Here is a 25,039-nt window from a genome sequence, read left to right as displayed (position 1 = left end):
GACAGCTTCTTGTGGCAAACTCTTCATGTTTACATCCCATTGCTTGAGTTATTTGGGTGGAGTCACTTTGTGTAAACTTGAATGTAATAACCCTCTGCTCCTTCAGTCGTCTCGTATCCGTGTGGCTCTTTAAACAACTGGAGTATTTGTGTTGAGTTACTGTGACATGGGAATCGTGGCCTGGGCTTGTGCGGTCATACCGGATGTTGGGGATTGAGGAGAAAGCCCAGTCTGCTGTTTTAAAATAAACTGGAGCAGCACAAAGAATTGACCCGAGGTTCTGGTGGGGTAACAATATGACCGGAAGCAGTGATTTTATTTTATGTTGTGTGTATATATGAAGCAGTTACCTTTTGAAAGACATTGAAAGTTTGGTTTAAATACCGGTGATTACGTGGACAGTGTCGTGTTTTCGACAACGCAGTGCTGCAGTAATTACGGTAATTGCTACAAACGGGATGACGGGCTTGCCGCAGCAGCGAAAGAGTCAAAGATACGTTTTTTTCAATAATAGACAGAGGGCGTGTTTTCATCCAGATAACGGGACTGGTTAAGGGGCAGTACTTGCTGCATGCCATTTCTTCTGGACCCGCGATTAGTCAGTAAAACTGCTGCAACTCAGCGATAACATACTTTAATATCATCAAAGATGCGACATTAAACTGCGGAGGGTGCGTTACGTGCAGCGGTGCGTTTGTTGAAGCGGTAGCTAGCTGACGTTAGACATGAAACGTTAGAGTAACTCAACCGTCAAGTCGTTTCAAACACTTTCAGTATTTTTATCCTACGGTAACATAATAGTGTTGTTTTAGCTGGGACACCGCTATGGACAGCGACAAAACGGAGCCGAGTGAAGCCAAAGGCGCTGGGGGAGTGAGTACAGGCGACACCGAGAAGAAGGAGTTGAGCCCCGTGGAGACAGGGAGTCCCAAGCCCAAAGGGATAAGTGCGGTCGCGGTGCTCTGGACGTTCGGGAAATGTCTGGGCGCCCTGCTGCCCGTCTACCTGGCCGGTTACTACCGGGTCAGCACCAGCCTGTTGGTGTTCGGGATGATGGTCTACACGGGATGGAAACATGCCCGAGAAGCCAAGGAGGCTCGGCTGAAGTCAGCTATCCAGCTGCTCGACAACGAGCAGGAGTACACGTCCAAGAAAGTGTCCAAAAGCAAGCGAGACCTTCCCGCTTGGGTAAGAAGTGACTATGGCTGTCAGAGTGTGTCTACTATCCCTAAAAATCCTCCTTCCTGAACCCGCGACGACCTAGAGTAACCTCATGTTACGTATGACAAGAAAAAACTTGGCAGTGGACCCCAAAATCACAATATAAAATCAGGGATTTGCAGGGTTTTCCTAGGTAAACCAGCCTAGTCATAGTTTTACATTATTTGGCGTCATCCCAGCCTTTTCTCAAATGTCTTCAGGCTATCCTGGTAACACTTATAATTAAAGCAAAGGCTTATGGGATTGTTTCCAATAAATCATTTCCTCATAGGCAGTAGGCACTGCTCTTGAGGTCTCTGTCTTCTTTTCCTTCTTTCTAATGTCGCAGATGAAGTGTAGGTCTGCATGCAGCCAGGTGTGCACAAGTCCATTTATATGCAGCACTCCCTCAATTTCTGCCAAGACAGTTGCCCAATTTGTTTTGTATGTGTGTAGGCTATTTGTATTTCCCAACAAAACTTGTTTCAAAGCATGATGAGGCAATTCTGAGTGTACTGCAACAACTACAACAATGCTTAAATTCTTGTAATCCTTTGTGCAGTTTTAACTAAAGGTGGTTTGAAAATTTGCATGAAGAAGCTCTACTAATCTTGATTTGCAAATAGTACATCCGGGGAGCATGATGTACCCAAAATGGTCATGCTGAAACCCACATGGGTCTGTTTTGACTCAGAACATCTAGCCACACCCAAATGAGGTTCCTGTGGATACTTGTTTCATTGAGGGATTTCAGTGATCGCTTGCATAAGCAGTCAGTTCAAAAACTCCTTATTAAAGGGGCATCTCCATATTGCGCTCCCGTGTGCATAACAAATGACAGTCTAAGGATTTTCCTTAAGAGTTGATCAATAAACGGTGTAGACATTATAAGCACTTATATTACAGAAGGATTGTCACACTGAAAGATGCATCAAATAAAAGCCAGATGTTTGATTCAAAGATATCTTTGAATGGACAGTTGCTGCACTTATCTTCTTCCCCTTTTTCCTTTTGAGGGTATTTGCACAGTCTGGTGCAAAAAGCAGCGGGATGATATCGACATTGCCATTGATGACATTTCCAGACCTGCCTCAGCTATGGCTGAATCAGTTCCCCTTCCTGTTGTGTGTTTATCAGGCCCTATGCATAATTTAAGCATTGTTTTTCTTCCCTTCAGGTCAGCTTTCCAGATGTGGAGAAGGTTGAGTGGCTGAACAAGGTAAAATAGCAGTGGTTTCCTATTTCACGTCATCTTTTACTGTTTAACTTAACACAAAGACACAAGTGTGTCCTCCTTTATTAAGCCCAAAGCAAAGACACGTCTGTCTGTTCAGCTGTTGTGCTGATTGACACTTTGTAGAGTATGCTAGGTTACTAGCTGGTGCTAGTTGATAGATTGTAGCACTGCTGCTGTTGCTGCCATATTCCAGACAAGGCCACACCTCCATTAGTGTAGCCATTCTGTCTGTGCTGCAGAGAGCAGGCCCATAGCCAGGCAACCCTCTCAACATTTCCATTTCATTACAGGCTCCCTCGCAGGAAGGGGGAGGAGCTGCCCAGTCCCCCAAACTAAATAAAACTGCAGCCATTGTCCCCCCTCCACCCCCTTTGCTTTTCTAGCCCGGAGAAATAAGAGCTGCCAATGTAGACATACAGTAATAAAAGTATTCATGCTAACAGGACCACGAGTTCTCAGCGTCAGACAGCCAGACAAAGAAGAGATTTGAGACTGGCTACTGGAGGGGAGGTCAGCAGATTCCCTTGTTGCTCAGTCTGCATCCTTCACAAGAGCAGGCAGCTGATGACTCACTCCCCACTTATGCCACACTGAAACCAACTATGAGGGGTTTTTTTCACTGTTACACAAGCACGCAAACAAGCAGTAACTCTGCTTTCTGTTTTTTCCCTGAAGGATTAAAGCCTTAACATGTTTATGCAGCAACATTTTGTTAAAAGTGAGCACACGTAGAGCACAGGATTCATTGTGGTGTATGTAAGGAGCCAAAGTAGACGACTAACAGCTGCGGAGACTCGACTGGCTACAGCTGTCTCTGTCATTCTTCAGTTATTGCTTATAGAGGCCAAGGCATGTGATAGATCGTTTTGTTGCCATGTGGCTAAAATGACAACGTTTACTTAAAGACATAGTCTCTGGTTACAGGGATGTACAATGTAGATTATGGTATGTGTATAACTGATAAAAGCAGCTCATAACCATGTCATTACTGGTCTGTCTAGGTGCTGCAGCAGGTGTGGCCCTTTGTTGGCCAATACCTTGAGAAGCTGCTGGTTGAAACAATCGCTCCATCTATCCGAGCCTCCAGCACCCACCTCCAGACCCTCAGCTTCACAAAAGTGGACATGGGAGACAAAGTAATGCCACTTATAGCTCAGCTATAATATTAGTTTCACACAAATGATTCTTAGCATTTATATTGTGCGAACAAATGTGCTCTCTTTTTATGCAGGCCATGAAGGTTGTTGGGATCAAGGCACACACAGAGAATGACAAAGGGCAGGTCCTGCTGGATCTGTATATTAGGTGAATGTTAATCCATTCCTCTTTTGACTTAAGAGTCACTATCATCTCTGTATTACAGCTATTACAGCTCTGTATATATGATGTTTTTGCTCTCATATCTTCAGCTATGTTGGCAATGTAGAGATCAACGTTGAGGTGAAGAGATACTTCTGCAAAGCTGGAGTCAAAGGAATACAGGTATGTCTTCTTTTCGAGCTTAAAATTATTATTTAACTTAATTACAGTGCAACATGACATTAATACAAAGATGTTCCCTGTCTAAAGGGTTAATTTCTGCCTCTCTGTCCTTAGCTACATGGGATGATGCGGGTGATTCTGGAGCCTCTGATTGGTGATGTACCCATAGTGGGTGCGGTCACCATGTTTTTCATCCAGCGGCCTGTACGTCTATCTACAGTCACCTCTATTTGTCCTCCTCTTGTTGCCCCTCAATCCCCCCATCCCGCAACTATCATGTATCTCAACAGTCTTGTGTGCTTTTCATGCTATTGACTTTGCGTCGATTGTGATTGATTTGCTGCATACAGCACATTCTTGTCTGTTTTATCTCCTCCCAGAAACTAGACATCAATTGGACTGGACTGACTAATTTGCTGGACGTCCCTGGACTGAAGTGAGTCATGCTGAAATAGCCTTTCATGGTTTACACATTAATAATAGCCATGACCGTCTGATTAAACACAACCTCACAATATTTTATTAATGTGTGGGTTTTATTTTTAGTAAATGATACAGGCAATACAGCAGTGCATTGCCTTTTAAGCAGAAATAGACAAGTAAATGTTGACTGCACAATGTGATGACACCATCAGTGTTTAGATTGGCTCCTTATAAGGCTTGCTTTCACTATGCCATTCTGTCTGCCACCGGGTATGATCTCTCAGGAAAATGAAGGCTCAATTATGGCACAAAGGATGTGCGTCAACTATTGTGCAACTGAAACAGGAAGGGCATAGCACTTTTCCCCCCCAGTAGCTATCAGTGGCTATTCCCAGTAGGTGATATAGGGGGTTGAGGGGTGACATCATCTCCCTTTTTAGCAAACAGTCCCCCAGGTCCAGACCCAGCATTGACGAAGCATTTCTGTTTTAACCGGAACAGCATTTGTAGCACTGGTTTAGTGAACAGGAATCTCACAGACCAATTACATGCATTAAATCATCTCAAGTGATGCTTCTCAGCCAATCAAATCTCTGCATTCCAATCAGCATTGTGACTTGAGTGCATTTGTAAAAAATTAACAAATTGCCCACTAGCTATCACCAGTTACTAAAGAGTGTCAATGTAAGATCTTTGCAGTTACTATCCCCAATACTGGGATTGATGGATGGTGGAGCAACTGAAGTAACGGTGGAAACTGTACCTGGCAAAAGAAAAAGAGCCTTGTTGCTAGGCTCTTAGGAACATGAAAAGCCATCCAGTTGTCTTTGTGACAGTGGTGCCGACAGTAATACCACTTGGAAATGCTAGGGGGATGGGAAGTTGAAAGGTTGTCCAATTTAAAATGCTGTCTCTTTGTCTCAGTGTCATGTCTGACAGCATGATCATGGATGCCATTGCCTCTTTCTTGGTGTTGCCCAACCGCCTGGTTGTTCCCCTGGTTCAAGGCCTGCATGTGGCCCAGCTACGCTCGCCATTGCCCAGGGTAAAGCCTGAATCTGCACCTACAGATAGAAAGAGACTTTATTTCACATCTCAGTCAACTGCAGTGTATTACATCCTCATTCCTCTTTTTCCTTCCTAGGGTGTGGTACGCATCCACCTGCTTGAAGCACAGAATCTAGCAGCCAAAGACAACTACGTGAAAGGGGTGATGGCAGGCTTGTCTGACCCTTACGCCATATTGAGGGTTGGCCCTCAGACCTTCACCTCCAAGCACGTTGACAACACCGACTCGCCCAAGTGGGAAGAGATTTATGAGGTATGGAGAACGGAGAGATTTATGGATAGCTTAAAATTTGTGTCATCAATTCACAGGCGTTGGAAGACTCAATCATATATCATTTCACTTTGTTCTATATTTAAGGGATTAGACAGTTACAGCACGGGGAATGTTCATTTTCATGCATGGTCTCACGAGGCCGCAGCCAGCTTCCATACGAATCCGTCTGTCAGTCTTCATATCCTTGTGTGTGTCTGGTGCATCAGGTTATAGTCCATGAAGTGCCTGGTCAAGAGTTGGAGGTGGAGGTATATGACAAAGACCCAGACCAGGATGATTTCCTGGGCAGGTACATATGCATACTCACATCTCTTGTGAACCTACGTTGAACCTCTCATTGTCACCTCTCATCTGTCACTTTTCATCAGTTGGAAAAAGTACCCTACCTTTTTTTAAGCATATATTTGTTCTCCTAAAATTACAGCATCTGCTCTCTATCTTTCTATGCTATGATCTTTTTATTTCCAGCAATGCATTTGCTTATTTAACCTTTCATTGAATTCTGTCTTATACTTCTCCTCCGTATAGGACCAAATTGGATTTGGGCATTGTGAAGAAATCCGTAGTTGTCGACAATGTAAGTTAAAAGCTGTTATTGTCCCAGTCATAGTTTGTATGAGCAATCTTTGAATCTTTGGATGGTAAATGTGTGCCTGTGGCTGTCTTCCCAGTGGTTCACTTTGAAAGAAGCTCCGTCAGGACGAGTTCATTTCAAACTGGAATGGCTGGCTTTGTTGCCCAACACTGACAGGCTCGAGCAGGTTTGAGTCACTCATTCCCACTAATGCATTACTCTTATTAGGAGCTCCATGCAATATTCAGGGTGTATCTATGATTCAGAAGTTGTCTGCACACGACTCTCAACAAGGAGGTGCAGCTAACGATGCTAACAGTGTAAAACAGTGCTAACAACGGCTACAGTGCTGACGGTGTTAATTTGTTGGGAGGGGGATACACTTCAGTGATGAAAGCATCCCTTTATCAGTGGTGACTGCTGTATGAGCGCAGTGCAAAGCGGTAGCAATTAACTAGCCAGTGGCTAGCCAGAAGCTCAGATTACAACACACACAGAGGTAACATGACTTCATTCTCTGCTCAGAATGTCATTACTCCACTATGTCCTCATGTGCAGCTATATTAATGGTCTGAATGTCGTATAGAGCTCCTACAAGTGGCTCTCAAGTTCAGTGGATTTTTGTGTTTCTTTTACAGTAAAATAAAACTGTTTGCAATTCTTCCCCAGATCCTAAAGAGGAATGAAAGCGTCACCAGTAAGACTGCAGATCCACCTTCTTCAGCCATTTTGGTTGTATATCTGGACAAGGCTGAGGCACTTCCTGTGAGTCAAATATGTCTAACCTCCCTGCCCACATTCGTGCTCAGCTCAGAGCTGCTTCCTATGTGTGTGGTTAAACTGGGGCATAGCTGTAACTGCCACCTGTCTTGACATTCCACAAAGCTGTTGCTTTGGCTTTTAACCCTGTGCCCTCCATTGAAATGTGGATGAGTGTGGCTAACTTTATCCATGCCTGTTAAGCACACATTTCCTGGTGTGCCAGTTTCTGCTGTGGTATTATACACAAAAGAGAACAGTAGTGACAGAATGGTTGGAATGAAACTCAGGCTGTGTGGTTTTCAATGCAGATTTATACTTCCTGATAATGCCATGTGTTGCTTCCTGTTAGTCATTTGTGGTGTTACTATGGTAACCCCATACACACTATTATTCACATCAACCACGTGTAGTCAGGGAGGTAAATAACATCTATTTATTGCTCAGCTCTTGGATACAGAATGTCATTGTCCACATGCCTTACTGTGTGTTCATGTTTGTCTGTGTATCTTTTAGATGAAGAAGGGAAACAAAGAGCCCAATCCCATGGTGCAGTTGTCTGTGCAGGACATCACTAGAGAGAGCAAGGTATATCTACTGTCAAAGCCCATTATAATACTGCAGATTGTGTTTCATTTATTTCTGTTTCATATGCATACTGTTTACTCTTGCCTTTAGACTTGTTACACAACCATTAATCCAGAGTGGGAGGAAGCTTTCACCTTCTTCATCCAGGATCCTCGCAAGCAGGACATAGACATTCAGGTAATGGTTTAAGAGATTAACTACTCTTCAATAAAGTTTGAGTTTATTAGACTGATGTGGTCTTAATTTTGGGTTTCCCTCATGTTAAATGAACCAGGTGAAGGACGCAGACCGTGTGCAGACGTTGGGCAGCCTGACCATCCCTTTGTCCCGTCTGCTGTCAAATTCTAATCTCTCTCTGGACCAGTGGTTCCAGTTGGACAACTCTGGATCTGCCAGTCGCATCTACATCAACACAGTTCTCAGGGTAAATGGCCACAAGACCTGTTCACTAATTCTGCACTGTAGTAGACCAATTCATGACTAATAAGATAAAGTTTTTCTAATTCTCAACAGAGTTTAAATGAGACTTGATTCTGGAATTTTAGTCACATTTTATTTTGCTTCTTTCTGTGTCTGCTCTTTTCTGTTGTAACATAGGTCCTGTGGTTAGATGAGGAACGCATTCCATCTGATGTGTCATCTAATCTGGAGGCTGGACTGTCCAAACAGCTGCCCCAGCAGACCTCCCCTCATCCTAGCTTTGCCACAGAGGTAATAGAGGACAGCGCAATTAGGACTTTGACTCAGGACTGTGTTTTTTTAAATTGCACATACAGTACAGGCCAAAAGTTTGGACACACCTTCTCATTCAATGCGTTTTCTTTATTTTCATGACTATTTACATTGTAGATTCTCACTGAAGGCATCAAAACTATGAATGAACACATGTGGAGTTATGTACTTAACAAAAAAGGTGAAATAACTGAAAACATGTTTTATATTCTAGTTTCTTCAAAATAGCCACCCTTTGCTCTGATTACTGCTTTGCACACTCTTGGCATTCTCTCCATGAGCTTCAAGAGGTAGTCACCTGAAATGGTTTCCACTTCACAGGTGTGCCTTATCAGGGTTAATTAGTGGAATTTCTTGCTTTATCAATGGGGTTGGGACCATCAGTTGTGTTGTGCAGAAGTCAGGTTAATACACAGCCGACAGCCCTATTGGACAACTGTTAAAATTCATATTATGGCAAGAACCAATCAGCTAACTAAAGAAAAACAAGTGGCCATCATTACTTTAAGAAATGAAGGTCAGTCAGTCCGGAAAATTGCAAAAACTTTAAATGTGTCCCCAAGTGGAGTCGCAAAAACCATCAAGCGCTACAACGAAACTGGCACACATGAGGACCGACCCAGGAAAGGAAGACCAAGAGTCACCTCTGCTTCTGAGGATAAGTTCATCCGAGTCACCAGCCTCAGAAATCGCAAGTTAACAGCAGCTCAGATCAGAGACCAGATGAATGCCACACAGAGTTCTAGCAGCAGACCCATCTCTAGAACAACTGTTAAGAGGAGACTGCGCGAATCAGGTCTTCATGGTCAAATAGCTGCTAGGAAACCACTGCTAAGGAGAGGCAACAAGCAGAAGAGATTTGTTTGGGCCAAGAAACACAAGGAATGGACATTAGACCAGTGGAAATCTGTGCTTTGGTCTGATGAGTCCAAATTTGAGATCTTTGGTTCCAACCGCCGTGTCTTTGTGAGACGCAGAAAAGGTGAACGGATGGATTCCACATGCCTGGTTCCCACTGTGAAGCATGGAGGAGGAGGTGTGATGGTGTGGGTTGTTTTGCTGGTGACACTGTTGGGGATTTATTCAAAATTGAAGGCACACTGAACCAGCATGGCTACCACAGCATCCTGCAGCGACATGCCATCCCATCCGGTTTGCGTTTAGTTGGACGATCATTTATTTTTCAACAGGACAATGACCCCAAACACACCTCCAGGCTGTGTAAGGGCTATTTGACCAAGAAGGAGAGTGATGGAGTGCTGCGGCAGATGACCTGGCCTCCACAGTCACCGGACCTGAACCCAATCGAGATGGTTTGGGGTGAGCTGGACCGCAGAGTGAAGGCAAAGGGGCCAACAAGTGCTAAACACCTCTGGGAACTCCTTCAAGACTGTTGGAAAACCATTTCAGGTGACTACCTCTTGAAGCTCATGGAGAGAATGCCAAGAGTGTGCAAAGCAGTAATCAGAGCAAAGGGTGGCTATTTTGAAGAAACTAGAATATAAAACATGTTTTCAGTTATTTCACCTTTTTTTGTTAAGTACATAACTCCACATGTGTTCATTCATAGTTTTGATGCCTTCAGTGAGAATCTACAATGTAAATAGTCATGAAAATAAAGAAAATGCATTGAATGAGAAGGTGTGTCCAAACTTTTGGCCTGTACTGTACTTATTCTAATGCATTTCAATTTTTTTTCAGGGACTGCTTAGAATTCACCTACTGGCAGGACAGAACCTTGTTCCAAAAGATAACCTGATGGGGGGCATGGTCAAAGGCAAGAGTGACCCCTATGTCAAGATAAACATCGGGGGTGAAACGTTCACAAGTCAGGTTATCAAGGCTAACCTTAACCCCACATGGAATGAGATGTATGAGGTAAATAACATAAGGACATTTACTGAAAGAACACTGGGCCGCGTGCACCAATATCTTCTTTTTATCTCTTTGAAGTTTTCTCTTAAATTTGCTCTGAAGTAAAGTTAGAAAAGTCTCCATCAGATCCATGACCTGTTCTTCAAAGGCAGAATTGTTTGCACCTGTGTTCCTTTAACGATGAATACCATTGTCCTCAGAAGTTTAAAGTACGTGCCAGTTGATTCTAATTAGCATACGTAAACAGCACACAAATTCCCATAAAAGGGCATGAGACTGGAGGGCCATGTGCACACAGAGACTGAAGTAGAAGAAAAAGTTGAGAGAATTGAGTCAAGACTGCCTAAGTGAAAGTCTGAAGAGGGTGGAGCAGCAGACTGCAAACATAAAACCCCCCCGTGCTGTTTTGAAGTGGAGGTGCTTCTGCAGAAAGAGAACGCTAATGAGCTGTCATATTTAGTAGCGTCAGAACAGGATATAAAAAAACCCCCACAAAAAGATGCATGGGATGCAAAAAACCCCCCGCATTAATCAACCACCCGACCCACAAAGCGCAAACTTCATGCATTGCAGTAGCACAGTTGTCTGGAGTGAGGACAGAGACATGAAGCTCCAAGCTGTGTGTTTAGAGAGAGGAAGAGAAGGTGAAGGTGAACTATTTCCTGCAGTGCTACTGTGAGTTATTAATAACTTACACGGAACAATGCTTCACCACTTTTTTTCCCACCTGCCTGAACCACCTGTGATATTTTCCAGCATGATCAGTCACTAATTATTAGGTGGCATGGCTTCCATTAACATAACTGATATGAACTGAAAAGTTATTCAAGTGTTTATGAAGATGATAATGCTTTTTGTAAAATAATCAAAAGAATTACTTACAAAAATATAAATCATAAAAATATGATTGTAATATTAATCCAGTAATATTATACAACTGTAGAACTGAAGAAAATGCAATAGCCAGTTATTCTGCATAAACAAGTCAGCACAAAATGTGTGTAACAATGCTCTTGAGTGTGTGTAGATTCTGTTCTTACCTAAGAAGAAATGAATAGAAGTGGCTGATGTTTACGTGTATTTAAAATGACTGCTGTATCATTTGTTTTGAGAGATTTTTTTTTAAATGTGTGCCATTGACCACCCCTCAGGTGATCCTCACCCAGCTGCCTGGCCAGGACCTGGGCGTGGAGGTGTTTGATAAAGACATGGACATGAAGGATGATTTCATGGGCAGGTATGCTTGCTGTAAAGAACTCAATAATGAAATAAAATGAATGGATTCATTAGAGGATATATTCTAATCTCACATATCCTCACATACAGGTTGAAGATCAGTCTGAAGGACATCATTGATTCACAGTACACTGATCAGGTGGGATCCCCTCGCCAAACACATGCTGCATGTTTAGCTTCAAAGGGTGCGGTCAGAAAAAGTGAACATGAAAAACTCACATACACTGATAAGACCCATAACCCTCTCTAAATACATCTGTAACATGTAAGCACTGTTCATATGTTATAATGATCCCAATTCTCCTGTCAGTGGTACACTCTCAATGATGTGAAGTCCGGTCGAGTTCACCTGGTACTGGACTGGGTTCCGATGGCCTCAGACTCTGGCAGATTGGACCAGGTTGGTATTTCCAGATAACTCATGGAATAATAGGCCGTTACTGGTAAACTTGATCCACGCTCACTGGCTCTTTCCTTCGTCCTCAGGTTCTTCAGTTCCATTCCAGGCAGTCCTATTTAAACAAGGCGGTTCCCTCTGCAGGCCTCCTGTTTGTCTTTATCGAGCAAGCAGACGGCTTACCAGTGAGTCTTTTATTATTGATGTCAGGATGATGCCTAGATAAACAGCTAATGTTTATAATACATACGCTTTTATTGTTACTGCCTATTTGTCTCTCAACAGGTTAAGAAGAGTGGCAAGGAGCCAAAAGTGGGAGCCGAAATTACTCTCGGAGAAATGTCCCGCAAAACTACAGTAAGACCTCAGAGCTTATGTGGTTCAGAGTTCATAGTACTGTTGTATTACTGATGTTTAAGTCACTTTCTAGAACACTCATTGTAATATTCTAAGAGTGACATATGTCAGTAATATTGTCTGACTCTTTCATATCTGAAGGTGTGTGATCGTACCACATCACCTCAGTGGAATGAAGCATTTTGCTTCCCGGTTCGAGACCCCAGAGAAGATATTCTTGTTGTTAAGGTAAGCTGGCTTCAGTGTATGATTTGAGTGGAACAGAAAGAGGGTCAGTCGTACAAAGGCAATCAGTGTAATCTCTAATTAATGAATACTACCTGTGTTGTTTCTCCAGCTGTCCCACACCTGGACTTTGCCCATTGGTTCCCTGGTGGTTCCTATTAGAGAGCTGCTCTCTGAGCCAGAGCTGGTCCTGGACCAGTGGTTCAATCTGGATGGAGCCTCACCTGAGAGTCAGATTCTTCTGAGGGCTGAACTCAAGGTGGGAGAAGCCTCTGTCTGTTGCTCTTTATTTGTCTTATTCTAAATATTTAGGGTATGTCCTTTAAGTGTATTTATGTTTTCTTTTAATCTCTCTGTGCTGTTTCTTTCTCTGTGTATATATTTTACTCTCTTTGTGTAACCATATCGTATCTAACCGTTATCTTTGTGTTTCTTTTACTCGGTGTAATATGTATAGTATCTCTTTCTGTTTTTCTCATCTGGCTGTTTCAGTCTCTGTATCTGTTATTTCATATTTCATTGAGGCTTCTGAGGCATTCATTTAATTTTGTATTTCTACTGACATTGATATTTACAAGCAAGACTGTTACAAGGTTGGATAACAAAATGAAATCCTAATAATATCCACTCAACAACAGATGCTGATTCCCAGCAAATGTCCAGGTGCCTCTGATAAGGCTAAAGTCACTTCAGCGTCAGACCCTTCCCCCACTCAGCGTAAACAAGAGGCAGACACAGTGCTGAGGTGAGATGATTAATTCAAAATGTCTGCCCTAACTTTCCATTGTTCCCTTTGTGTCTTTAATTTTTCACTGCTGCTCTTTGTGTCTTTAGGTCAAGCTCAGTGGACGCCCCTCCTGTGGAGACTGTCACCTCTTCAGTGACCTCACATGAAGATGTTGACGTAAAGGAAAAGGCAGCTGATGTGACTGAAGAGGAGGCGGAAGAGTCACAAACACCTGCCGTAGCACAACCTCCTCACACCTCCCCAGACCTCAGCTTTGCCAGCGAGGTAACATCACAAGACAGGGATCTACAGCGGCAGATACATGCAACAGGGCATGACACAATCACATTAATTAAAAAAAAATACCAATATAAAGTGAAATGATCCTTTCCTGTAGGGGCTGCTGAGGATTATCCTGCTGGAGGCCCAGAGTCTGGTTGCCAAAGATAGCATGATGGGCTTGAAGGGCAAGAGTGACCCGTATGCCAAGATCAACGTCGGGGAGTTTGCATTTAAAAGTAATGTGATCAAGGAGAATCTCAACCCAGTCTGGAATGAGATGTATGAGGTGTGTATGAAGACCTGTACAGTCTGATTTGCTCTCAGCATGATTTCAAATAAAGATAATCATGTTTTCCACCTATTTTTTTTTTTTTTAGTCACTGTTTAAACTGCTCTGGGTTCTCTCAGGTGGTGCTGAGGCCTCAGTCAGGACAGGAGGTACAGGTAGAGCTGTTTGACAAAGACATGGACAAAGATGACTTCCTGGGAAGGTAAGGGCTAATATGAAAGTTGTCTGGCTATAACTGGAAAGCCTTATTAACTCAGTGTATCGACATGTTTACAGGCCCAAACTATAGTTATTTGACCATAAAGATAAAAAACGTGTATTACCTTTTGGTGCATATTTAAAGGTACACTATGCAGGAATTGTTGAATTGCTGTTCATTGGCAGCAAAACTGAAACTGAAAGCCAACCCCAGATTCACTCTTGTTCACTTTAATTTCGTTTTTTTTTGCTGTTGTGTCCACAATTTTTGTTGCTTCTTCTTGGATGTGTGCTGCTTACAGTCTGGCACCTGGTTGCTACATTTTTCAAGTCCTGATCTCACCTGCGAGCAGTGTTCAGAGAAGTCCCAACCTCAACAAAATAAGAAGACAATAACATACTACAGGCAGAAGGCAGCGTCTCTGCAGATAAATACGCTGCAACACAGTTCCAATGGGTCATAAGTAATGATTGAAAGGGATTACTTTTGTATGAGTCTCTCCCTTGTTTTTTTAGGACAACCCTGCATAGTATACTTTTAAGACTTTGATTTTCACAGCATTAGAAAATATGAATAATTTAGATCTGATGTTTTGGGGCATTTGTAGGGTCGTGCTTCACTTTCATAGGTCATGCATGTCACTTGTGCTTTTGTGTAAAACATGCAAAATTATTGTCATCATGAACAGATTCAAAATCAGTTTGGCAGACATCATCCGTTCCCAGTACACAGACCAGGTCAGTTTGCGTACCTCATTATGTCGTAGTTACTGCCGCTGTGTAGTTATAGGCTTTAATTCAGTAAATGAACGTCTCTGTTTCAGTGGTACACCCTTAATGACGTTAAGTCCGGACGTGTTCGCCTTATTCTGGAGTGGGTACCAGCAGTTTCCAATAATGGCACCCTGGACAAAGTTAGTGCAATCTTTCTTTTATTATTTGTTCATGTTTACCTCTTACTCTTACGTATATTGATAGTCTTCATCATAGGCATCATCATTCCTCCCACATGTGCTCTATTTCAAATACGATCCCCCGCTCAGTTCACTGTGCACATCAGTGCTGAGTCATCGTGATGTATTTTTCATTTGCTTCTCTGCTGCAGGTGATGCAGATGCAGTCCCTCCAGTCGTACAAGAACAAGGCCACTCCCTCCGCAGCCCTGCTCTTTGTTTATGTGGACAGAGCACAGTCATTGCCTGTGAGTGCCTTATAATTTGGTTCAGTGAAAAACACTATAATAAGTGTGCTACCTCAGAGTTGGAGATAGAGAGCAGTTTGGAAAGCTTGTGATGATAAACAGACCCTCTATTGGCATTAAGTAGAAAACTCCTTCTTCTACTCCCCAAGATATTGTTTTTGTAAGTAATCACTAGATAAAAATAGAGACTTTGAGGAATAATTGCTGTTTGCTAAGCAACAGTTACTGTATTTGGCTTTTATGGTGCAATGAGTCAGGAATGTTTTTATTTTTCAAAGGAAAGGGAAGTTGGATCTCAGCCTGTTGTGGCCTTAATTACAGAGAGTGAATACAGACTACTCATATGATGTTTGCCGTTATGTGTCTTTCAGTTTAAGAAAAGTGGAAAGGAGCCCAAGGCTGGGGCCGAGCTTGTTTTTGGTAACACAACCTACAAAACCAAGGTATGAGGCTGATAATAAAGACAAACACACACACTTTGTCTATGCCAGCCTACAATGCAACCAATGAATATTTGTGTCATATCATATTAAAACAAATACATCAGTTAATATTTCAGTCCATAAAATGACATGATAAAGTACCCATCACAAACTCCCAGAAACTAAACCAGTGTGTTGCTAAATGCTTCCAAATGTTGTAGGATAAATGAATAAATGCTACCATGTTGAGATTTTGAAAAATTTAAATGTTGGCGCCCCCCACTGGTTGTATTGAGTAAGACACAATGCTTGACAACAATGTATGCTGATACCTTCATTAGTCAAAATACCAGTGGAAACTTTATCAAAGGAGAAACATCTTAAACAAAGTGCAATGACCATATAACTTCGCCCAACTTATTACATGTCTTTTATTGTCTGAAGGTGTGTGATCGCTCAAGATCACCTCAGTGGGGTGAGGCATTCCACTTCTTGGTTCGTGACCCCGAAAAAGAGATGCTCATAATGAAGGTGATTGTGCACTGCAGTATACGACGCCTGCTGCCCTCATCAGTACATCTTCACCTCTGACTGGCGTTACAAATTTGTCTTTATCGCTTGTCTAGTTGTCAAGCGCATGGGACCAGCCAATGGGATCTCTTGTCGTCCCTGTGAGAGAGCTGCTCTCTGAACCAGAGCTGGTCCTGGACCGGTGGATGCCTCTGGATGGAGCCTTGCCTGAAAGTGAGATCCTACTGAGGGCTGAACTCAAGGTAGGAGAATACACACACAGGGAATTATCACTGTCATCATTTATACACAGAATAGCCAACTGGAAAATGTGTTGTTGTCAGGTCCTGAGCTCAAGGATGACTGAAGCTCCACAGCCTTCTGTGACTGGTTCAAGGAAAGCAGAGACCACCGTTTCCACTGAACCGGAATTCAAAGCAGTCATCGAGGACAAAAAAGTCCCAGAGATGACAAAGGATGAGTAAGTGTACAGAGACTCTGCTGACTGTACTTTGGACTTGTTCAAAATTCAACAAAACAGTCTCACTTGTCATTTACATGTAAAGAAAAGTATGCTATTAATACATATTTGAAATGTAAACAAGCTCTGATAAGCATTCAATAAAAAGTGTAGTGTCTGTCAGTGAGGTATACACGCAAATATGCCCCTAAAAATATCATTTGGAATGTACATTCGTAGCCACGTGAAGCTAAAAAAGCTATTACTCTCCATTGTTAGTTTCAGTCAGGAGGCTGGCTGTGATCTTTAATAACAGCCGTGTGTATTTTCAGATCAGTCGCAGTATCCAGCCAGTTTAAAGACTCTGAAGCAGCAGATGCTGCAGCTTCCACAGAAGATGCTGAACCGGCTGCCATTCACACTGCTCCTGATACATTCCCTGCTGCTGCAGTGAGTCATGGTCACATAGTAGTCTGTTGTTATTATGTTTAACCCGTCTTTCTACATTTATAACCTTCATGTGATTTTGCTCAGCTGGTGGAGGAGCCAACGGATCCAGAAGAGCATCACACACAGTCAGACACTTCCTTTAAAGGAGATTTTGAACCACAGCAAACAGCAGGGTGAGCTCCACATCACAGCTATAAGACCGTATTTCTTTTTTTCCCTTCACTGTTGTTCCAAACATCCATTACTGTTAATATATAGAGAAACCTAACAAGAAACATGCTTATATTTCTGCATTCTCTGTGTGTGTGTATGTGTGTGTGTAGTACTGGTTTAGGTGACCTCGCTCACGCCACAGTAACTGGTCTTCCAGCTGATACCCTGGGGCCAGCAGAGGTCACAGAAACACCAGAAGCTGAAGTTCTTCCACCGCACACCACCCCCAGCCAGGACTTTGGTCAAGAGGTGGGTTGATTTTGTGTCTTGATTAGCAGAGTGAAAAGTGAATATTCAGCATCTACCAAGTGTACAGTGGTATTTGTCTTTGTCACTGTACCTTCTAGATTTTTTCTGGTACATTCATACAATTTAAAACAATAAGAAAATACTTCCTTAAGCTGTGTATGGCAGGTGCAGGACCCTCCACCCCTCTGCGAAAGTGATCATCCATCAAGGAAAACAATTTACCATAATATCTAAAATGTGTGGAGCAGAGTTCCATCAGAACTAAGTGTCTGATAAATGATCACACTGGTAATAATAATATCATGCTAGTCACTCATTTTGTCCCAAGTCATCAGATGCTGCTGGGTCATCATGTGGGTTTTCTGAGTAAACCCAGCCTTTTTCCAAACACTGTGAATGTGCCACTTCCTCTTAACTTTAAATATCACGATACGTTCTGCTGGGGGCGATTTCAGCTTCCTCTGTTGTTTTGATGGATCTCATGTGTTTGAGTGAACTTCTGCACTTGTGTCATGACGGCCACAATCAGAAAAGAGGAATTTATGCACAGGAGGTGCAAAATGAAACATGTATCATTATACAGTGTACAGAAGTCTTTACTAATGAAAAAAGAAGTCTTCATGAATCAAATTTAGATGAGACAACTTGGAAAGGTGTCCTCTATCTTCTTAAAGTTTACTTGGACATACTCCAGGGGTACAATGTGCTCCAGCAGTAAAATGTCAGATTTTATTATTTATATGGACCTGCCCTGAGATACAAGATATAAGGTTTAATTCCATATTCAGAGAAATTATTCTGAAATTTTGATATAAAGAGCAACAACGGTTGCTCACTGGACCATTCCTGTTATACAGCAACATTTGAGCCTCATATCGGTTCATATCGGTCTCCAGCTTCAACAGGGTGGAATCATAGACTATAAAAATAATGGACATAGCTAGCTTGACATCACCCACTGGTTTGTGAACTCCCTTTTTGAAGTCTCACATTTGGCATTTTGGCTGTTGCCAAAAGTGGCCATGTGTGGGCGAGAGGCTGGCACTGGGGAGGAGTGAGGGGTGGATGTGACTAAGAAGGGGAGGACTATGTCTGCTGACAGCCTATTACTCAAAGCGACCCGCCCTTAGTTATGTGCAACCTAAAGTATCTTATAATCTTGTTGCTCACAGTTCTTGTACAAGTCTATTACTTTGCACTGGGGACCTGGTAAAATCAAGCATACATACCAAAAAAAGTGTATTATCTTTCTGTGCATTATTCTGTGTTTATATGTATAAGAAGACCATATTATATATTGTTAAATATTTGACAAACTTTAAAGAAAATATATACAGTAGTGTCACATGACCAAGCTACATACTGCATGTTGTGTGCTCAGTGACTCCCTGTATGCTTTGTAACACTGACAGTCTTCATCCTGCAGGGGCTGCTGAGGATTCACCTGCTGGAGGCCCAGAAACTGGTTGCTAAGGACAACCTGATGGGGGGCATGGTGAAGGGCAAGAGCGACCCTTATGTCAAGATCAACATAGGGGGAGTTACATTCAAGAGTCATGTTATCAAGGAGAATCTGAACCCAACATGGAACGAAATGTATGAGGTATGAAGTATTCTCAGTTTAAGCTTTAAATATTGTCTGGATTTTGCAACATGAACAGTATTTTGTACAAATGTGTGTTTTTGTTTGTTTTTAACAGCTGGTTCTGAGCGGTCACAGCGTCCAGGAGATCAAGTTCGAAGCATTTGATAAGGATTTAGACTCTGATGACTTCCTTGGCAGGTGTGTGTCCTAATGTTGGTTAATCAGTCACTTATATTAGTGCTCAAGATAAAAAAGTGTAGAGTACAGAGTACACTCATCTGCATGGTGAGGATTCACAGATACACCTGTCACTTTACATAATTTTCCACTGAAAGGCATCAATGCATACAAATAAATACATCATACATATGGTTCTCAACATGGAGGTGGCTGAGACAGCAGCTAGCAGCTAATGGTGCTTTCAGCGGTTCATCACTCGGATGACAACACATACAGAAGGAGCGTGACTTCACTTCTCATTACTCCACTATATCTTTAAACTGCAAACCATTGTTTACTGCTATATCAGTGCAAAATGTTGTTCACAGCTTCTTGAAGCAACATTAATATACCCATAATGGAAGTTATACATCTTGTTGTTAAACATCTGCCTTTTTTCATGTTCACAGATTCAGCATCAGGCTAAATGAGGTCATCAGATCCCAGTACACAGATCAGGTTAGTCAGTAATCATGATCTCAAGTTGTGCCATGTGATGTCTAAACTTTGATCTGTGCCTCACTTCCTCATACAAAGGGTGTTGCCCTGCATCATTAACTGCCTGTCTCTGTCACAGTGGTACACTCTGAATGATGTGAAGTCCGGACGGGTCCACTTGATCCTGGAATGGGTTCCTACAGTGTCTCGTTCAGTCAGACTGGACCAGGTCAGTACTATGTGTACACCTTTATCACCCATTCGATTCAGCCTCACTCTGTTTATTCAAACATTCTTTTAACTTTCACTATTGACGTGTAGATAATGAAGCAGCCTCCTACATAATGCAGTCTAGTCACATTCCAGCACGCAGGGCACATTATTCACATTGCAGAATAACCATCAGGCCCAACTGACTGTGCTTCACGTTGCAGGTGCTGCAGCTTCAGTCTCTCCAGTCTTATCACAACAAGGCTGTCCCCTCTGCTGCTCTGCTCTTTGTCCATATAGAGGGAGCCCACTCATTACCTGTAAGTCACCTGCAGTTTATTTGCAAACTGTGCAGCAGTTAACAAAAATGATTCCTCATATAATAAAACTTGGATGCCTCTCTTGTCCCTGACAGTTGAAGAAGAGTGGAAAGGAACCCAAAGCAGGAGCTGAGCTTGTTCTGGGTGAAACAACCTACAAAACCAATGTAAGATTTTTGATGCACAGTCCTCTGTAGACGGTCTGATGAAGTCTTGGTGTAATAACTTTATATTGTCTTTGCATATTCTCTCTTAAGCTGTGTGACCGCAGCACCAGTCCTCAGTGGAACGAGTCTTTCTACTTCATGGTCCATGACCCTAGACGTCAGATGCTTGTAGTAAAGGCAAGATATTTATTTACATTTATTCTGCATCTTACATTTTAACAGCAGCACTGTTGGAGGGTACTTTTCATTCTCTCTCTCTCTCTCTTTCATTGCAGTTGTCCAGTGGTTGGGACCAGCCAATGGGATCTGTGGTGGTTCCTGTGAAGGAGCTGCTTGCAGAGCCACAACTGGTCCTGGACCAGTGGTTCCATCTGGATGGAGCTGCACCTGAGAGTCAGATCCTGCTGAGGGCTGAACTCAAGGTGAGAAGTCAAACACATCTGCCCATGGTAGCTGTGGCTCAGGTGGTAGAATGGGCTGTCAATGAATCAGAAGGTTGGCTTTTTAATCCTTCGGGTCCTCCTGTTCGTATGCTGAACTTTTTTTAATGTGCATGTGAATGATTGACTGAGAGGCAAACTGTAAAGTGCTTTGCCTGGTTAGGTAGAGAGGTGCTATATTAATGCAATCTATTTACCATTTACACACTTGTTAAACAGTATTAAGTAACAAAATTAGTATTGACTCTTGTTCTTCCTTCGTTTCCAACAGATTCTCGAATCCAAAATGGTGGACATGATCGATGCAGGGACTCTGCCCTGTGCTGCCTCTGGCCCTGGGTCTGGAAATGGGCAGGTGAAGTTGTCTCTTTCATATTCCTCGCAGGAGAGACAGCTCATCGTCATCGTCCATGCCTGCAGGTGTGCTTCCTTAAATACTGTTTCAGTCAGACTGTGTTCTCACCAATGATACGCTGTTGGTATAACAGTTATTTGAGCCACGGTTTAAGGAAAGGCTTATTGTTGTTGTTGTTTTTCAATTCAGACTTAACCCATTTCCCCCCTTTCCCATTTATTATTGTAACACATCTTCAACACCAGCTTCAGACTTTGTCCCCATGGACATGTGTGTTTGTGAAAACAGGGTTTTAACCTCTTTTCTTTTTAAAATAATTCCCAGCCACACAAGCAATATAAGCTATTAGCAGAGGGCTACCCGCAGCAGTGACCTCTGTAGCAACCTCTGATGCCTCTGTTCCTCAATTTAGTGGAAGAGTTACTGTAAATATATGTGTTAACATAAAAAAAAAAGTTCTGTTAGTAAGATTAGAACCAGCACTATTTTGGTCACGTCTGCCATCGCACAAAAATGTTGTCTCATTTGCGACGCCTCACAAAGGAGTTAATGGCGTCCACTTTGACGTTACAAGCCACGTTACAACTGTCTCACGTCAACATAGAAAACTGGAGTTTCCAAAGATTTTCACCCTGGAAGGAATTTTCCAAAGATCCATTTTCAGTGATGTAAAACACAGTTTGCATGTAGACAAAAGACCAAAATGCAAAGAAAAATAATGCAAATTATACCCTTGCACATGTGACCTAGGCCTTCATTTTGAGAAGCTGACCATGCTGCTGCCACACCTCATTTGGCTAGTAGGAAAAGCATGGGTGCTACTAATGACACTAACAGTGGCTCTGGTCTATTCAAGTGTCCCAGTGAGTGTGACAGAGAGCAGGCATGCACAATACCAGGACCCTGAAATCAAAGCAGCTAAATAGAATTCAGCCATCGGTAGTTTAATTATTTACACCTGTGCTTCAGTGTCTTCTGTAAAAAAGGTCTATTATAATAATTCAAAATCCTTTGTCACATTTTCAAGAACTGAACACTCACAGTATAGTTGGACACGTCTGTATGTTCTAATGAAAAGTAAGATCTTCCTACTGCTGGTGTTGGAGGATGAAGAAGAACCTGAGTCTGTCAAAGTTTCTGTTGTTTAAAGTACCATTGAAAAGAGGTCTGGTTTAAAAAACCTATGAACTTACCCTTAAAGAAAAACTGACAGTTTAACAAAGCATCTGTTCTTTTGGTTGACGACAGCTCTAATCTACAAAGAGCTGTTTTACTGCTCTACTATACTTTGACTTTTAATATTCTTATGCTTGAACATGTGCAGTTATTTAAGATATGCTTTCTTTTTCTGTGCACAGAGGTCTGTTGTCTCAGGGTAAGGATGTTGTCGACAGCTATGTCTCCCTCATGCTGCTGCCAGACAAAAGCAAAGCCACCAAGAGGAAGACCGCGGTGAAGAAAAGAGACCTCAACCCAGAATACAATGAGAGGTAATTTACTCAGTCTTTATATTAATTTGCTTTTTTTTATTCTTGCAGGATCTTTGTGAGTGTTCTCCTCTAATCTTTGTTGAATTCTTTAAGGTTTGAGTACGACCTGTCTATGGATGAGACAAGATTCAGACGCCTCAGTGTATCAGTGAAGAATAACTCGGCCTCGTTCAGGAGCCCCGACGTCATTGGACAGGTCAGCCTGAGATCTCCACCTGCAATTCTGATATCGCACACACAAACAGCAGCCAAAGGCTAACAAGTGACAATCAGGGTATCCAAAGAATTCTCCATGTCACTACTCCACAACAGATCAAGATAATTTGGTTCAACCTACACTTGTCCAGATGTGGCCAAGCTGTGCAGCATTTCTAGCCTGCCTCTAAGTCTTTCACTCTGTAGTGCACCCAGTACATACAGAAACACTGCTTTTCACAAGATGCATGTACAGTGTATACCTATGTCAATGTGTCATTCCTGTCCTTTAGGTGCAGATTGAGTTGGCCCAGGTTGACCTGATGTCTGGTGTTACAGAATGGTGAGCAGTGGATTAAACTTTCCTCAGACTGAATTTAAGTTTTTCAAAGTGCTACTTGACGTGAAAGGTGGCTGCAGAAAGTCTAGATGACAGAGAACGGAGGTTGTGCTCACCTTGGAGTGATGACATTTTCATGATGGAAAAATATATTTCCGCTATCCATCCATATGCTCAGTTTGAACTGTGATTCACCAAAGTATGTCTAGGTCCAGTGGAGCTTCGAGCTTTGACAGTGGAGAAGTTTGAGAAGTTTCTGTGGAGTATCACTTCACTGTGCACCTGTTAATTAAGTGATTGCTTATTATATAATTTACTGTCAGTTTTCACTTGATTTCCATTCCTCTATGTATTCCAGGTTCACCCTGAAAGACGAAGCTGAATAGTTATTCTGCTTGCTGATGTCGCAGTACAATGATGATGATGTCACCACTCAACTTGCCATTGTGCCACTGCTGCAGCTCACACTGATGCCTTCTCCTTCCCACCTCTGCAAACAGTACCACCGTGGCAGCCTTACCTGCATCCACCAAGCTCTGTGCATTAACACGTAGTATAGAATTTGGCTGCACTGTATATTCCCACACATCAGTATTCTCACCAAAGATTAGCAGGCTGATTAGCTGAGTTGACGAGGATGAAGTGGAAGTTAGTATTGACTGAAGGTTACTTTACTATATGAAGAGATAAGAGTTTGAAGATGGAGTGGAGTGAAAGACGAGTTTCAGAAAGAATGAAGTCATATTTTGCTGTTGTGTTTGCCTTTTTTTGCTGAACAAATGTTTTAAATCTTTGAGTGTCTTCTTTGAAATGCAGTAACATTTTTAGACTTTAGTTTCTTTCATGTGTTGCTCATGAATGCTAGTGCCATATCAGTATTTTGGGTCTGCTTTACGACAGGCTCACATTGAAGTTATTTTATATTTCACAGCACCTTGCCATGTTTGCGTTTAAAAAAATTTTTTTATATGTTGTTTTTTTTTCTACAAGACATTTGTTACACCTTCGTCACAATTAGGTCATGGTTTGTTTGATTTTGTGTATATTTGCAAAGATTATGGATCAGACCCAAGCTGTTTGTTGAAAGATGGTATAACAAAAATAAACAGATTTTGCACAGCTCACGTTTTGATGTTATGGAACCATTTTTGGGGGTTATACTTATATTTTTTATACAGAAGATGATTTTACTGGGTAGTACACTATACTGTAAGGGATAGATATCTGAATTTGAATGAATAATATGGAGAAACCCCAAGTGAGGAACTGGCAATCAAGAAAAATGTCAATGACAGATCATTATATTTTTTCTTTAAAAAAACCCCAGAAAGATAAAATAGGTTTTCTTGATATTTGCATCATTAACTGTGGTGTAAGAAGTACCAGTTGTTTACTGTTTAGCAAAACTACTAATACCACATTGTAGAACAATTCTGTTACAAGTGAAAGTCGTGCATTCAAAATCTTGAGTAGAATTACAGACGTATTAACAGCTAATTGTACTTGAAGACAACACAGTCCACAACAAAGGTAGCTATTATCCAGAATCACTCATACATAATGTACTGTATATACTTATTTTAACACATTAAAATTATTGCTGCTAGAAACACAAATATATATACACTCTCCGGTCACCTTATAGGTACGCCTTGCTGGTTAATTCTTGGTGGCATAGATTCAACAAGGTGCTGGACACATTCCTCAGAGATTTTGGTCCATATTGACATGATAGCATCACTCAGTTGCTACAGATTTGTTGCTGCACATCCATGATGTAAATCTCCCGCTCTACCACATCCCAAAGGTGCTCTATTGGATTGAGATCTGGTGACTGTGGAGGCCATTGGAA

General features: G+C 42.1%; 1 protein-coding gene across 2 annotated transcripts; it reads left to right on the top strand.

Moving 5' to 3' along the window:
* The first annotated feature begins 468 nt into the window (after window positions 1-468).
* esyt1b (extended synaptotagmin-like protein 1b) lies at window positions 469-24,311 on the top strand. Of its 2 annotated transcripts, XM_049581982.1 has the most exons (52): window positions 507-1,188; window positions 2,378-2,419; window positions 3,439-3,573; window positions 3,669-3,742; window positions 3,847-3,919; window positions 4,034-4,123; window positions 4,300-4,355; window positions 5,267-5,387; window positions 5,487-5,663; window positions 5,891-5,973; window positions 6,213-6,261; window positions 6,356-6,445; window positions 6,928-7,023; window positions 7,534-7,605; window positions 7,696-7,782; window positions 7,880-8,029; window positions 8,203-8,316; window positions 10,039-10,215; window positions 11,364-11,449; window positions 11,539-11,587; window positions 11,759-11,848; window positions 11,935-12,030; window positions 12,131-12,202; window positions 12,344-12,430; window positions 12,540-12,686; window positions 13,066-13,172; window positions 13,262-13,439; window positions 13,552-13,722; window positions 13,845-13,927; window positions 14,613-14,661; window positions 14,748-14,837; window positions 15,029-15,124; window positions 15,496-15,567; window positions 15,991-16,077; window positions 16,173-16,319; window positions 16,401-16,537; window positions 16,849-16,966; window positions 17,051-17,139; window positions 17,290-17,428; window positions 18,855-19,031; window positions 19,129-19,211; window positions 19,643-19,691; window positions 19,810-19,899; window positions 20,105-20,200; window positions 20,296-20,367; window positions 20,458-20,544; window positions 20,643-20,789; window positions 21,079-21,227; window positions 22,521-22,652; window positions 22,746-22,848; window positions 23,141-23,190; window positions 23,546-24,311. In XM_049581982.1, exons 1-52 carry the CDS (start codon window positions 826-828, stop codon window positions 23,571-23,573), a joined length of 5,502 nt encoding a protein of 1,833 aa, XP_049437939.1. In that variant the 5' UTR covers window positions 507-825; the 3' UTR covers window positions 23,574-24,311. The 2 variants fall into 2 exon arrangements, with proteins under 2 accessions (XP_049437948.1, XP_049437939.1); XM_049581991.1 differs by lacking the exons at window positions 11,364-11,449; window positions 11,539-11,587; window positions 11,759-11,848; ... (5 more) ...; window positions 13,262-13,439; window positions 13,552-13,722 and having other exon boundaries at window positions 469-1,188.
* Window positions 24,312-25,039: the final 728 nt, after the last annotated feature.

This window comes from Epinephelus fuscoguttatus, linkage group LG1 (assembly GCF_011397635.1).
Source record: "Epinephelus fuscoguttatus linkage group LG1, E.fuscoguttatus.final_Chr_v1".
Taxonomy (NCBI): domain Eukaryota; kingdom Metazoa; phylum Chordata; class Actinopteri; order Perciformes; family Serranidae; genus Epinephelus; species Epinephelus fuscoguttatus.
This window is presented reverse-complemented; position numbering and strand designations above follow the sequence as displayed.